The sequence below is a fragment of the Urocampus carinirostris genome, chromosome 18 (assembly GCF_059441175.1).
Source record: "Urocampus carinirostris isolate Australia breed hairy pipefish chromosome 18, RoL_Ucar_1.0, whole genome shotgun sequence".
NCBI classification, from domain to species: Eukaryota; Metazoa; Chordata; class Actinopteri; order Syngnathiformes; family Syngnathidae; genus Urocampus; species Urocampus carinirostris.
In genome coordinates this window covers 1,935,236-1,950,858 of record NC_142366.1, presented here as the reverse complement: position 1 = coordinate 1,950,858, position 15,623 = coordinate 1,935,236, and the positions used below count along the sequence as shown (strand labels likewise).

The 15,623-nt window shown below is 40.7% G+C and overlaps 1 protein-coding gene across 4 annotated transcripts in view; it reads left to right on the top strand.

Moving 5' to 3' along the window:
• Window positions 1-15,623, top strand: part of LOC148347997 (receptor-type tyrosine-protein phosphatase mu-like) — a 198,667-nt gene that overhangs the window by 134,322 nt on the left and 48,722 nt on the right. For all 4 annotated transcript variants that reach the window (XM_088322254.1, XM_088322252.1, XM_088322255.1 and 1 more), the window contains 4 exons: window positions 2,495-2,610; window positions 6,914-6,982; window positions 7,096-7,122; window positions 14,677-14,864. In XM_088322254.1, coding sequence (XP_088178380.1) covers window positions 2,495-2,610; window positions 6,914-6,982; window positions 7,096-7,122; window positions 14,677-14,864 — 400 coding nt within the window. The remainder of the gene's footprint in view (window positions 1-2,494; window positions 2,611-6,913; window positions 6,983-7,095; window positions 7,123-14,676; window positions 14,865-15,623) is intronic.

Genomic DNA, 15,623 nt, shown 5'->3' with positions numbered 1-15,623 from the left:
ACAAATGGATGTTTTTATTTGCGCACTCGGAATAGAAAGGGAAAAAAAAATATATATATATATATGGCTTTCAAAAAGAGACTTGAAGGACGTTTTTTCATGTCCGGCAAACATGAGCTCGGAATGAACAGATGTGGCCAGGGGAAAACATTTATTTGACAACTTGTATTTGTGCATGTTACTTCTTTAAAAAAGGTCTGTAGTGCTACCTTTGGTAGAATTGAACTATGATAGACTAAATGAGAGGGGGGGAATCCAGAAAATCGCACTGCAGAGGTTATGATTGATTTTTCTCCAAACACGAGAAGTTGTGCTTCTACCAAAAAGTTTAATTTGGTTTATTCTGACCACTGGATGTTCTTTCAGTACCCTTCTTGATCATCAAAGCAAACTACAGATCAATCAGTGGATTTTCTCCTAGTTTTCTTCCTGATTGTTCAAGTGCTATCTAGCAAACCTGTGATCTGACAATATAGCATCCCAGTTCTCTTCTGGATCTTCCAAGTGTGATCTAGCAATTTGTAGATCGGACTATAGCACATCCTACCAGTCCTCTTCCAGATGTTCCAAGTGTTCTCTAAAAAGTTTCAGATCTGACCATAAGACCCTCTACTAGTTTTATAAGTGCTCTCTAGCAAACTTATTTTGTCATAGGTCATCCTAGTTCTCTTCTTGATCTTCCAAGGACCTTCATTTTCTTTTAAGTACCGTATTTTCTGCACGATAAGGCGCACATTGTTATAAGGTGCACCTTCAATGAATGATATATTTTTAAACTTTTTCCATACATAAGGCGCACCCCATTATAAGGCGCTATAAGTGCATGCTGGTTTAAGATCAGGTAATTGTGCAATTTTGTAATTGTAATCCTGTGCAGTCCTTCGAGACATTTTTGTGATTAAGGGCATCATAAATAAATGTGACTTAACTTGACTTGGCTACAGTAGAGGATGTAGTTACGTTATGCAACCGTTAGATGGTGCCGCGCTAACAAACAGTCAGATAGGTCAGTCAAACTTTATTAATAGATAACAAACAAGCTTTCCACAACTCCATTCACTCCCAAAATGAATAAACAGCCGTTTTATTATTTTCTCTGAGGTAAAGCATTTTCGTGACACATCTTTAACATCTTTGAACAACAGCAAGGCATAACATTTTACTTTTTTTTAAACTCTGCGTTGTTAGCGTGTCTCTTAATAGGAGCCATTTCAGGGTCTTTATACAAACGCACAAATAAAAGAGAATTGTTGTTTAATATTTCCCAGTATGCACAGCGCACTTCTTCTACGCGAAAAATGGAGTCGGTGGCTGCTTACCGTAAGTTGCGAGACCTTGTAATTCAATATTGATCCATATATAAGGCGCACCGGATTATAAGTTGCAATGTCAGCTTTTTTAAAAAAAAATCTGATTTTATGTGCGCCTTATAGTGCGGAAAATACGGTAGTCAAACTTGAGATCTTTTAGATTTGACCATAGGACATCCAGGTTATCTTCCAGATATTTCAAGTGCTCTCTAGCAAACTTCAGATTTTACCACTCTTAGAGTCCTTCTCTGGATATTTTTAGTGCTTTCTGGAAAAGATCTGACCATAGGGACATCAAAGTTCTCTTCTGGATCCCTTTTGGGCCTTTCTTGGATCCTTCACATAGTCAAACTTTAGATCTGACTATAGGACAATCTCACAGTTCTTTTATGGATCTCTCTAGTGCTCTGAAGTAAAACTTCAGATCTGATCATATGACACCCCTGTTCTCGTCTGGGTCTTCCAAGGACCTTTCCTGATTTTTCAATTAGTCAAACTTTAGATCTGACTATAGGACTTCTAGTTATATTTTGAATCGTTCAATTGGTCTTTATAAAAACTTATGATTTGACAATATGACATCCCAGTTCTCTTCTGAATCTTCCAAGTGCTCTTCGGTAAAATTCAGATTTGACTGTAAGACCATCTCCAAGGACCCATATGGATCTTTCTATTACTCTATAGAAAAATCAGATCTGACTATAGGACATCCCGGTTTCCTTATGGATCTTCCAATGACCTTTCATCAAAGATCTGACCATAGATTGCGCTCTCGGTCCATATGAATCTTTCTAGCGCTCTCTAGATAAATTTTAGATCCGACCAAAGGAATACCTAGTTTCCTTTTGGATCTTCCAATTACTCAGGCAAACGTCAGATCTAACTATAGGATGTTCTTTCTTGGATCATCCAAATGTTCTCTAGCAACGGGCCGTTACTCATATTGGTAAAAGCTGGTCCCTTTTTTCAATAACCTTTATTATTATTATCAGACTGTTCTTTTTTTTTTATGGGGGGGGGGGGGGGGTCTTTTTCTGTTTATTATGGGGTGCATAAACTTGAAAACATTTCCGGGCCTCTCTGATCTTTTTACATTCGGAAACATGCATAATTTGTGATTGACTATAAACCTTTTCTCTTACTGCTTTGTATGGATTGATTGACCTGTTTTTGGGTGCCTACAGGAAACTGGCAAAGAAAAGGAAGGAAACGCTCAGTTCCAGACAGGAAATGACTCTCATGGTCAACAATTCTCATCGCACCATGGTGGACACGCACGCGCACACTCTCAACGGACACAGTAAGTGGCACCATTAAAGATCGTGATGACAGTGTTGGGCGTTTTACTAAGAAAAAGGAATTAAGTTACAGTAACTCGTTACTTCATTTAAAAGGTAATTGTATTACCCCCCAGAAAACTGATATCCCAAATTAGCACGTCACTCTGAAAGTAACTTTGTAGTTACAAATTACAGTATCATTGGTGTCCAAACTATGGAGAAAGCGGGGGGCCAGATTTGGTGAGCTTGCATTCTTTGAACAGTCACCCTCTGTCAAAGGTTTGCTGTGTTTGCTGATCATTGTCACGACCTCGTAGCCTGCCTTTTGAGCATTTTTATTTCACTCAACGGGTATTGTGAAAAAGCGCACTTCCTTCACCTGTTTACAGTATTCTTTTCCAGTTAGCCTTTTGTAGTCATAATAATTCTACTGGCAGTGCCTCTTGATGTTATATTCTTTGAAAACAGCCACAGTCTCTTGGCAAATTAGGCTGAGGGAGATTTTTCGAATTTTGGTGAAAAATACTCCAATTTCCAATTGTCCTGGATGAGGCGGCTCTCACAGTCAACTTTCCATTTTTTTATTTACAGTTGCCATGTTTAAAATTGGGTGGGCTAAATTTCTCACAGAAAGCCAAGAAAGGTTGCTAAAGGGCTAAATGTGAATTTCCCTTAGGGGATGAATAAAGTATCTATCTATCTATCTATCTATCTATCTATCTATCTATCTATCTATCTATCTACTGCCATCATCTAGTGGAATTGTGGTATAGTTTTTTTGTGGTCAACATTACTGTTGGGCCACCTATAATTAATTTTATGACAGAGGCCGTAACTGGTCCCTGGGCTGGAATTTGGATATGCTTCCGCAAAATTGTGCTTCTCCACCTTCCCCTTGAGGATGCCCCAAAGATGTACTATCGAATTTAGATCTGGAGACATGCTGCGCCAGTTATTCCCCTTTGCCCTTAGCTCCTTAAGAAAAACCTTCGTCATCTTGGAAGTGTATTTGGAGTCATTGTCAGGCTGGAACATTGCTCTGCGACCCAGTTACTGGAGGGAGGGGATCATTCTCTGCTCCAGTATTTCACAGTACATGCTTGATTTTGTGTTTCCCTAAATGAAATGCAACTCCCCTATTCCAGTTGCACTCATGCAGCCCCAAACCATGACATTCCCAACATGATGCTTGACTTCAGGCACGACACAAGCATGGTTAAGCTCCTTGCCTGGTTGCCGCCATACATGCTTCACACCATCTGACCCAAACAAATTAATCTTTGTCTCATCAGACGAGAAGTTATCCAGGCATGGTCCATTGCAAAACTGATTTTTCAAATCCAAAGACCAAGTCAAGTCAAGTCAAGTCAAGTCACCAAAATTCAGCACTCTTTTACCGTAAATTATGTGTTTGTGTTTGCCCCATTGATTTCAGTTTTCCTGTAAAAGCCATGTCCTTTTCCCACAAACTTACTACCATTTGCTAATGGTGACTCATAACCAAATATGCGTTTTCAAACCGCGCCCCCTTGATTTCAGTATTTCATTTAACGGTTTTAATTACGACTTGGATGTAAGTTTATCAGAGGGGATATCAGTTGCACGTAATTACGCCCCTCGTACTCTCTGCTTAAGATGACGCCACCATAACTGTATTCAGCTGTATTTTGTAGGTACAGTAGATATAAATACGCCCACTCTCCATATATGTTTTATTCAGCTTTGTGTTCCAACCGAAATGAGGGTTACATGACATTTAATGAGCCAAGGAGGAATCGTCAGAGTATCGAAGGCCTTATAATCCATGGCCTACTTTGTAATGCACTAGGATGTAATGACAGGTGAATTTCAAAATGTAATCAATAATGTGTTACAGTACTTGTTACTGAGAAAAGTATTTTTTTTCCACAGGGCTCACACAAAAGCTTGAAATCATTGAAAATTCCTGAATTTTAATGTTGTGTTTTCAAGGATTGAGTGCTTGAATTTTGGGTGAAGTGCTTGTAAATGCTTGAGATTGTATCTGAACAAGTCTGCTTACAAATTACGTCGATACAGCTCTCATGTGACTTTGCTTTGCCATTGAATTTCTTTTCTTTCGTGATTAACAAAACCTGGCATTAGTTTTTACGGCATTGTCCTGTGTCATCGACCCTACGGGTCACGCCTAAGAGGACAGGTTCATACTACACTAACGGCACTATAAAATATGTATTAGTGCAAGGATTACGCATCAATTATGGACATTATTATAGGCCATGCAAACAATGAAGTAGCATTTCCCGGTGGTAGATTTTCATAATAAGAATTTCCTGCAACTGAAAATATAAGCAATGTACATTAATCCCTCGGTTATCGCGGTTAATGGGGACCAAAACCACCAGCGAAAAGTGAAAATCCGCAAAGTAGCAACGCCCCTTCAAAAATGCTTAAAAAAAAAAAAAAAAATATATATATATATATATATATATATATATATATATTTATTTATTTTTTAATTATTATTTCATTTTATTATTATTATTTTTTTAGACCTGCAAAGCTCTGAACCCGCGAACGTGGAACCACGAAGTAGCGACACCCCTTCAAAAATGCCTTAAAAAAAAACATTATTATTTTTTTTTATTATTATTTTATTTTATTATTGTTTTTTAGAACCGCGAAGCTCTGAACCCGCGAACGTGGAACCGCAAAGTAGCGAGGTCCCACTGTACTACTATCCTTTTTACTCTACACCTACACTGTATGGGGAGAGATTTGTCTCAAAGGCAAACATATTTGCGATTTACTCAAGATCTAAAAATTCTGTCTCAATAAACACACATGTAAAATTAGAAATTGTATATGTAAATCGTAGATATATTTGTGGCTCTGAAAAATACATGAATCACACTGGAAATTGGAAAATTGGCTTATAAAGTCCTTAAAATGTGCTTGAATTTGACCATGAGAAGGCTGTAGCTTAATAAGAGCGTCAAGGTTTGCTTTTTTCTTATAAGGAAACTTTTCTTGTGACAACTCGGTTTGTGCGAGGGTTACGTAGAAATTATGGACATTTATTATGGGCATGCAAAACATTAAGTTTCGTTTCTCAATGTTAATTTGTGATGGGAAAAACGTCCTGCTCCTGAAAATGTAAGCTCCATATTGTTTTTACCCAATACTTTCATATGGCATTGTCTTAAAAATATTTACACACGTATTGTTCATATCCACAAATATATTTGTCATCTTCACAAAATCTAAAACCCAATTGTCTTGATAAATGCATGTGTAAGATTAAAAATAGTATATGTAAATGGCATATACACGATTCACCTCGTATTTCTCCTTTCAATGGTACTGAAACATTGGAAAATTAGGTTTGAAAGTCTTTCAAACCCTTAACGTTATGCCGGCATAACAAAATGTTGATAAACAAATACTTGTCTGTGCAATGTCACCAGTCACTGAAATACATTATGCCACATACAGTATCATTGGAAAGCTTAAACTCTTGGGATTCAAAATATGATGATTATTTCAAATTATTCTCTTCACAGAAACATCACAATCAGTCTAAAACAAGATACCTGAATACTATAGAGCTGGTGTAACTCACCAATTGCGACATCTCGCAGCCATCAAATGAGTTTAATGTAGGCAAACATGGTTTGGTTATATTCAAGAGAGTCGAGTGAATCCAACTGTGAAAATCTTTACCCCAAAACATTATAATGCTGAGAAATAAAAAAATTCTGCCCAAAAGCATTTCTGCTTTGTAGGACATTCCTTGTAGTCCTTGTTTTGCTCGAAAACTCCCCTTTGAAAACACACCCGTAAAATCATTCCCAATATGGGCATCAGCCTCTGACCTTTTGATTGACACCACTCTTGGCCAATAGCAGGCTTTTTTCCGCAGACCACAGCCCAAACGGAGATGGCCTCTTGCAGCTCTTTATATCTTCAGCGAGTAGTAACCATATCAATAGGTGATTGACACATTGGTTGGCCAGTGAGATTCCAAACACAATTTTATGCCAATTTCCAGGGGTGTATTCAAATCAGAGCCAACAATGATTGACTTCTGGAATGAGAAATCAAAAATGAAAAACTCTTTCAAATACCTGATACCTTTCAAAAGAGGCCATATTCCATGTACATATTTCCTAACATTTTTAAGAACAGCATTTAAGTTTCTTTGGGTATGTCTTGGATTGGGGTTTTATGTGAATTTTACAGGAATGTTAAGGGGTTAAAAAGTGCTTGATTTGTCCATGAAAAAGATGTTCCTAAAACCTAAAGATAATAATTATAATGATGATGATGTTTGTTCGTATTCAGCAGTCTCCTCCGCCTCGTCTTTTACCATGAAGACCAACAGCAGCACCATCCCGAAGTCCTTTTTCACTGGTGAGCATTGTTCTAACCATTGCCTTCCCTTTTTCAAGCTATTTCCTATCGATTTATGTGTTATTTCGAATCAACCAATTAATCACGACTTCTACTCCCACCTTTGCGCACAGACGCTTCGGTGCCGACCGCCATTTTAGGTGAGCTGCCTTTTTATTTATTTTGTTCTTGTCTGGTAGGGCAGGAAACAAAACAGATAGTAGACAGGAAGTGAGCAAGTGAAACGGGAAAAAAGCCCCCCCCCCCCAAAAAAAAAAAAAAAGTTCCTGTGGCTTTCCTCCATCCCTGCTTGCTGCTTTTGGCCTTTTCATGAAAAGTTGTCATCTTTTCACCTTTTTATCACATTTTTTATTTTTTATTTATTTATTCGAGTTCATTGGGGGAAGCGTCCGTCCGTCACTTCATCCGCTATATGTCTGTGACCTCTCACTCTTGCATGGATTTACGCTCAAATGGTCGCCATCCAAATTGGTGGTCCTGAAATTTTAAGACAGTCACGACTTCTTTTTGTATTTTTAGCCTTTTGTTAGCAATTTTGTTGGCATAATGGCCACCCTCTCGAATGGATGTTAACAGCGAATTCACAAAAAAATAAAAAATAGGCTATCGACTCTCAGGGTTGCTAACCTTTTTATCTTTTATGATTTAACGCAGTTTCTAACCTATCGTGTTTTTTCTCAAAATCATTCACGATTGGTTGTCATCTATATGGTTAGCAAAATGGCCACCGTCGTGAATGGTTGAAAACAGCTCGACTCATAGTTCACAAAAAAATGTCTATTTGGCTATACACAGGGATGCTAACATTATCAGCTACGTAAATGTAATGCCATCCTCTAACCAACCATAACCGAACTTGTGTTTTCTTCAGTTCAGCCATGATTGGGTGTTACCAATTATTGTTGAATGGGTAAAAACTTTTGGACTCGTAATATACAGAAAAGAAGGGACACCATTTTTATATGAATTTCTTAAATTGGAACTTAGCTAGATAGATTGCTAATTAGCCAAAAAGGTAGCTTGATAGTTAGCTAGTTAGGTAAACGGGCAAAAAAACTCAAGCTAAATAGCAAGCTAAAAGAGTAGAAATACATCTAAATAGTTGGATACAAAGCTAGATAACTAGCTAGAAAGGGGACCAAAATTTTGCTTGATAACTAGGAAAAAGTAAAATATTAGCTATATAGAATGAAAAAAAAATGTAAAAAGCTAGCTACATAACTTTCTAAATAGCTAAAAAGTTAGGAAGATAGCTAGCTAAAAAAACTGCACATTTTTTGCCTATTCACTTTATGAAACCCATAAATTGAAATTTAGTTTGTTGTATTTTACAATTATAAGAAATGAAGGTTAAACAGACCGACAACAAATCCTTTTACAAGAAAATCACATTGACCCAGGACTGGTGACGCCAACTGTCCTTGGGGTCACCTTGGCGTCCGCGGGCACCACCTTGCAGACCCCTGGACTACATTCACATCACTGTCATGGCACATTCTGTATTTCAGTTTGTTTCCACAAAAGAATTGAATCAGCCATGTTGGCCACGTAAGCTAGGCTAAGTCGAGTTTGCCCACTCCTGATATAGCTAGCGAGTGGGCCAAAGTGATGGGAAAGGTTTTATGTTAGTACTAGCTACACCAGCACATTCTGTTCTTCAATTCATTTGCAGAAAATAAATACTTTCCGTACTATAGGGCACACCCGCAAAAGCCCGAATTGGTCAGAAATTTGAACATGCTTCTTACAATCCAGTGGGCCTTATATGTGGACAAATGACAATTTTTGTGCAATTATTGATCAGGTTGTTCACTTTTGCATAACGGTGGATGCAACGGTAATCTAACTCGGATGGCGGCGAGGAGAGCGCTAGATCTTCTCCACGAGACCAATAGGGATACGTTCGAAACATGAAAAGGCGCTAGGTTTTTTTATCATTATCTCACTTATTTTAGTCAGGGTACTAGGTACAACTGTTAGAGATATCAGGAAACAGGAAGTGATTAAAAATCTATATTTAATTTTATTTTTCTCAGCTCAAACTAAGCATTGAAGTAATGTTTTGAATACTTGCGGCCATGCGTTTATTGATATCTTTCAGGGTGACCGAATTACTTATCTCATTGCTTTTCTGAGCTGTACCGTTCTAACAAAGGTTTTTCCTTATTTTTATTTAAAAGTAAAAATAAAAATTAAAAGTCTTCCATTTCCACAACGATACAAACCTCCGACACAAAATGTCCTGAGACATAAATGAAGCTGCTGAAAGTGGCCTTACTGTACAATGCGAGAGATAATTTATTCAGAACGACCAAATTACCTCCTACAATGCCTTTTTCTTAATTCGGCTTGGAATCTCGTGAACTTCTTAAAGACCCCGTGGGTCAGCGATGAAAGACTATATTTCAATAGTGCCCAACCTTTTCTGTACCAATGACCGGTTTAATGTTCCACAATTAATTAATGCAACCAAATCCTTTCTGTAGTTTTTTGTGGCTTAAAGTCTGGTGCGCCTTATATTTAAAAAAAATATTACAAAAGACTTATTTTTGTGTGTGCACCTTATGATTCGGTTATACTTGTAGTGTGGAAAATACAGTGAGTTGATTGTAGTAAAGTGAGAGGGGATTCTTTCCTTCCAATATGTGTCTTAAAAGCTGGTTTAGAATTTATTTAAATTGAGGTAAAGCAGATTTAAACCAAAAGATTTAAAGCTTTAAAGTTTAACCAGTGTTTCCCATACCATATAAGCCTCTAGCGGGCTGCCGGGGTTTAATTAGTCCTGCCAAAATCTCATACATATATATTATGAAAGTTATACAATCATATTTTTAAATATATATACAAATGAAAGTTAATCAAAATAACTTTTAAATTTCTCATATAAACGATCGCAAACGCCACAGTGCGTATTTGTGCTACGTATTTTCTCAAAGTGTTGCTTCTATATGTAGTTATCGTTGTCACTTTTCTCTCCCTGTGCAACCCTAGCCCTTACTCTCGTTTAAATTCCGGGCACCTTACATATGTTTGGGGGTTCGCCTTATAATCCAATGTGCGTTATAGTGTGGAAATCACGGTAGACGAGCCAGGTTAGTTATGTAAGCTAAGATAGTCAGGTTACCTTTCTGCTAATATAGCTTGCGAGTGTGCCAAAGTGCTGAGAAATGTCACCATGTTTTCTATTAGCGCGAGCTTCACCAGGACATTCTGTTCAATTGGTTTGCAGATAAGAACTAGTTCATCTAGGTTAGACACATAAGGCTAGTCAGGTTAGCTAGCTGCTAATATAGCTAGCAAGTGGGCCAAAGTGCTGGGAAATGTTTTTTTTATTAGCGTTAGCTACACCAGCACATTCTATTCTTCAATTTGTTTGCAGAAAAGAACTAAATCAGCCAGGTTAGACACGTGTCAAGTTTTTTATTAGCACTGGCAAGACTAGCACATTGTGCTCTTCAGTTGGTTTGCAGGAAAGAATTAGATCAGGCAGGTAGACACGTAAGCTAGGCTAGTCAGATTATCCTACTGCTAATATAGCCAGCAAGCAGGCCAAAGTGTTGAGAAATGTTGCAGAGTTTTCTGTTGGAGCTATATATGCTAGCTCACGTGCAGGCTCAGGCTAAAGTTATTGTTTAATTCTTGTCTCCTCTCTCTCTTCTTGTGGTCTTTGGTGTTTAAAAGTTCCCATTCATGGTAAGTTTATCCGTTTTTGGACCCGGGTGGGCTCGGGAACCATACACGCCTCCATTTGTGATGTCATTGAGTCAGTTTTCTTTCATTTACATTTCGGAATCTATTTTTGAAACCGCCGTCGCTTTCATCTCATGGCCTTTCCCCGCCCCTTTACTGTGATTGGTCAGTTGGGAAGCAGTGCAGCCAATGAGAGCAGAGAGCTTAGTGAGGTCTGTGTGCTGAAAGCAATGGAACTCTTTTTCCACATGCATTAGAATTCATACTGGGCGGCACAGCAGGTGGGTGGTGCGGAGGTTCAGGGTTCAAGTTCAGCTTCCGCAGCCTCGTGCAGTTTGCATGTCCTCCCCGTGCCTGCATGGGTTTTCTCCGGGAACTCCGGTTTCCTCCCACACTCCAAAAACATGCATGTCAGGTTAAATGGCCAGTTTAAATTATCCCGAGGTGTGAATGAGCGAGTGAGTTGTCTGTCTTTGTGTGCCCTGCGACTGGATGGCAAGCAATTTAGGGTGTTCCCTGCCCACTGCCCGAAGACGGCTGGGATGGGCTCCAGCGCCCCTGTGACCCTGCTGAGGATAAGCGGTACAGATAATGGATGGATAAAATTCATACTGTTTGTTGAGATGCTCCATAATCTGGTGCAGAATAGACCAGGTTTGAATTCCAGATTTGGACCACTTTAGTTCAAGGAACAGATGTTCACCCCAAAAAACTTTTATTGATAAATGCAGAGTGAAAAAGGTTCAGGAAATCACAAGCATTGCAGTTATGTGACTTAAAGAATACATTTGCAGGGTTTATTTTGTTCTATGATAATGAAGGACTAATTAATAATGTAAAATAAAAAAACTCAAATGTTTTAATGCCTGACTAAAAACTAAATTGAATATTAACTAAGTAAACAAACAAATATTTTTTTTAAAAATCAGTTTCAATGTTTTGTGTAAATAAATGCAAAAATAAACATAAATGGATATAAAATTACTCTATATATAAAAAGATAAATGAAAACATCAATCCATCCATCCATACATCCATCATCTTCCGCTTATCCGGGGTCGGGTCGGGGGGGCAGCAGCCCTAAAAGTGAAGCCCAGACGTTCCTATTCCCAACCACCTCCTCCAGCTCATCGACAGGATCCTGAGGCGTTCCCAAGCCAGCCGAGAGACAAAGTCTCTCCAGCGTGTCCTGGGTCGCCCTCGGGGCCTCCTGCCGGTGGAACATGCACGGAACACCTCCCGAGGGAGGTGTCCAGGAGGCACCACCTCAACTGGCTCCTTTCAATTCGGAGGAGCAGTGGCTCTACACAGAGTCCCTCCCGGATGACAGAGCTTCTCACCTTATCTCTAAGGGAAAACCCAGACACCCTGCGGAGGAAACTCATTTCGGCCACTTGTATCTGGGATCTTGTTCTTTCGGTCATAACCCAAAGTTCATGACCATAGGTGAGGGTAGGAATGTAGATCGACCGTTAGATCGAGAGCTTTGCCTTTGAGCTCAGCTCCCTCTTCAACCTGACGGACCGACTCGTCTGTCGATCTCTCTTTCCATCCTACCCTCACTCGTGAACAAGACCCCAAGATACTTAGACCGGACAGGCAAACTCCCATGCGGCAGACCCTCCTCTCCGGTACCTCGAATAGACCTTACCAGGGAGGCTGAGAAGTGTGATTGCCCTGTAGTTGGAACACACTCTCTGGTTCCCCTTCTTAAGGGGGGGAACCACCATCCCAGTCTGCCAGTCCAGAGGCACTGTCCCCGATGTCCACGCGTTGTTGCAGAGCCTTAATGAAATCCTGCCGGATCTCATCGACCCCCGGGGCCCTGCCACCGAGGAGCTTTTTGACCACCGCAGAGACTTCAACCCCAGAGATACGAGAGCTCAACTCAGAGTCCTCCGGCTCTGCTTCCCCAGAGGAAAACGTGTCGGTGGAATTGACAGCATCCCTCACCGCCAGTGACCACCAACTGGTCTGAGGGTTGCCACCGCAGCAGGTACCGACTACCTTACGGCCACAGCTCCGATCAGCTGCCTCGACAATGGAGGCACAGAACATGGTCAACGCGGACTCAATGTCCTCCGCCTCCCTCGTGACATGGTCAAAGTTCTGCTGGAGGTGTGAATTGAAACTTCTTCTGACTGGAGATTCTGCTAGTCGTTCCCAACAGACCCTCACAACATGCTTGGGTCTGCCGGGTTGGACCGGCATCTTCCCCCACCATCGGAGCCAACTCACCACCAGATGGTGATCAGTTGACAGCTCCGCCCCTCTCTTCACCCGAGTGTCCAGAACATGCGGCCGCAGGTCCGACATTACGACGACAAAGTCGATCATCGAACTACGGCCCAGGGTGTCCTGGTGCCAAGTGCCCATATGGACACCCTTATGTCTGAACATGGTGTTCGTTATGGACAAACCATGACAGGCACAGAAGTCCAATAACGAAACACCACTCGGGTTTAGGTCAGAGGGGCTGTTCTTCCCAATCACGCCCCTCCAGGTCTCACTGTCATTGCCCATGTGAGCGTTGAAGTCTCCCAGCAGTACGAGGGAGTCCCCAGGGGGCGTGCTCTCAAGCACACCCTCCAAGGACTCCAAGAACGGTGGGTACTCTTAACTGCTATTTGGTGCATAAGCACAAACAACAGTCATGACCCGTCCCCCCACCCGAAAGCGTAGGGAGGCTACTCTCTCGTCTACCGGGGTGAACCCCAGCATACAGGCGCTGAGCCGTAGAGCAACTAATATGCCCACACCGGCTCTGCGCCTCTTACCACGGGCAAATCCAGAGTGGAAGAGTGTCCAACCCCTCTTGAGAGGACTAGTACCAGAATCCAAGCTGTGCGTGGAGGTGAGTCCGACTCTATCTAGTCGGAACTTCTCAACCTCACAAACCAACTCGGGCTCCTTCCCTGCCAGAGGTAAAATTCCATGTCCCAAAAGCCAGTTTCTGCAGCCGGGGATCGTTGCGCCAAGGTCCCCTCCCTTGGCCGCTACCCAGCTCTCTATGCACCCTTTGGCCCCTCCTACAGGTGGTGAGCCCATGGGAAGAGGGTCCCACGTCGTCTCTTTGGGCTGTGCCCGGCCGGACCCCGTGAGCAAAGGCGCTTGCCAGCGGACCCCACCTCCAGGCCTGGCTCTAGAAGGGGGCCCCGTTGACCCGCGTCCGGGCGTGGGAAATAGTGGACCAACGTTTTTTATCTTCATAAGGGGTCTTCTGATCTGCGTTTTGTCTGGCCACTCACCTAGAACCTGTTTACCACGGGTGACCCTACCAGGGGCTTGAAGCCCCTGACAACATAGCTCCTGGGATCATTGGGACACACAAACTCCTCCACCACGATAAGGTAGCAGATCATGGAGGAGTAAATGAAAACAAATTGAATAAATATCAAAGTAAATATTAAATGAATTAACAAATGCATAATAAATCAATGTGGAAACACGCAAAGATAAATATAGATACAATTAATACAGTAGATTGCGCTGTTCTCCTACATTTACTCACTTCTTAACTATTTTATATAATTTGTATTGCATTTATGAATTAAATACATCTAAATATAAATATTTCAAAATAATACAAATTTTAAAAAATATTTTTTAATTAAATCTGTAAACAACAAAATAAAAATGGTTTTAATTATGTTATCTGCTCTCATATATTTATTCAGTTCCTAATTCTATATATTATATGTATATATATGTATATATATATATATATATATATATATATATATATATAATATACACACAATTTTATTGTATTGTTTTATGTTCACTTTTTATTTATTTCCTATTATAAATAATACAACAAAAAAAGCAACTATAGATAAAACAATGAAATCAACAAACAAACTCCTGCAAACTCCCTCCTTTGCATGTCATTTTTGTGTTGCCTCGTAAAGGCCTTCCGAACCATGTGGCTTTTGCACCATCTCATGTCAGTCTGTGCTTGACCCTGCCGGACTGTCCCTTGAGGCCTCCTTTTTTTTCTGCAGATGAGCTGAGCAGTGAGACCAGCAGCCTGGTCCAGAACCACCTGAAGCAACGCGAATCGGATCGCGAGCCGCCTCCCTACCATCCTGACCCAGCCCAAATGCATCCTGCCATCCGAGTGGCCGATTTGCTGCAGCACATAACGCAAATGAAATGCGCCGAGGGTTACGGGTTCAAGGAAGAGTATGAGGTACATGCAAAGGGATGAGGGGTACAGATTTAAAGAAGAGTGCAAGTTCCGTCCATGTCGGTGGGGTCCGATTGTGCTCACCTCCTCTGGGGCTAACCCGTTAAGACAGTGTTTTTCAACAGCGCGGTTCGTACTGGTGCTTGAAAATGTAAATTGTTTACACTTGAAATTGTTGCCATGTTTCTTGGGTCAGTTGTTGGGCTAAAGTATTGGCTTCAAAAATTGTTTTAAATGTTTTTATGGTTCCAAAATCGTATTGTGCAAGGGTTAGAAACTAAGGTTCATGCTCCTTATTGAAGGAACTTAGGGTCCTGAAAAGGGGTTGGGGCTAGGGCTTACAGCTAGAGTTAGGAGTAGATTTAGGGTTAGGAACTAGGTTTGAGTTCCATCCAAGGGTTCTGAATTTAGGGTTCCAGGATAGGTTTAGAGTCAGGGTTATAGTTTAAAACAGGGTTAGGGTTACAGATAGGGTTAGGTGTAGGGCTAGGGTTAGGAGCTGGTGTTTGTGCTCTTAATAAGGGGTTTAAACTTATTTTATGGTTCCAAAATAGGATTAGGGCTAAATTGGCTTTGAAAGTCCTTAAAAGTCATTAAAAGTCCTTGAATTGACTTGACTTAAAAAGTGCTTGAATTTTGCCATGAAAAAAGATATATAAACGCTGCAACTGCAGGGTCAAGACCAGTATTTCTTTGTGAGACACTGGTGGGTGAACGGTCTAGGGGAATGGTCCCCTAAAAAATATTTTTGTACATTTTAAA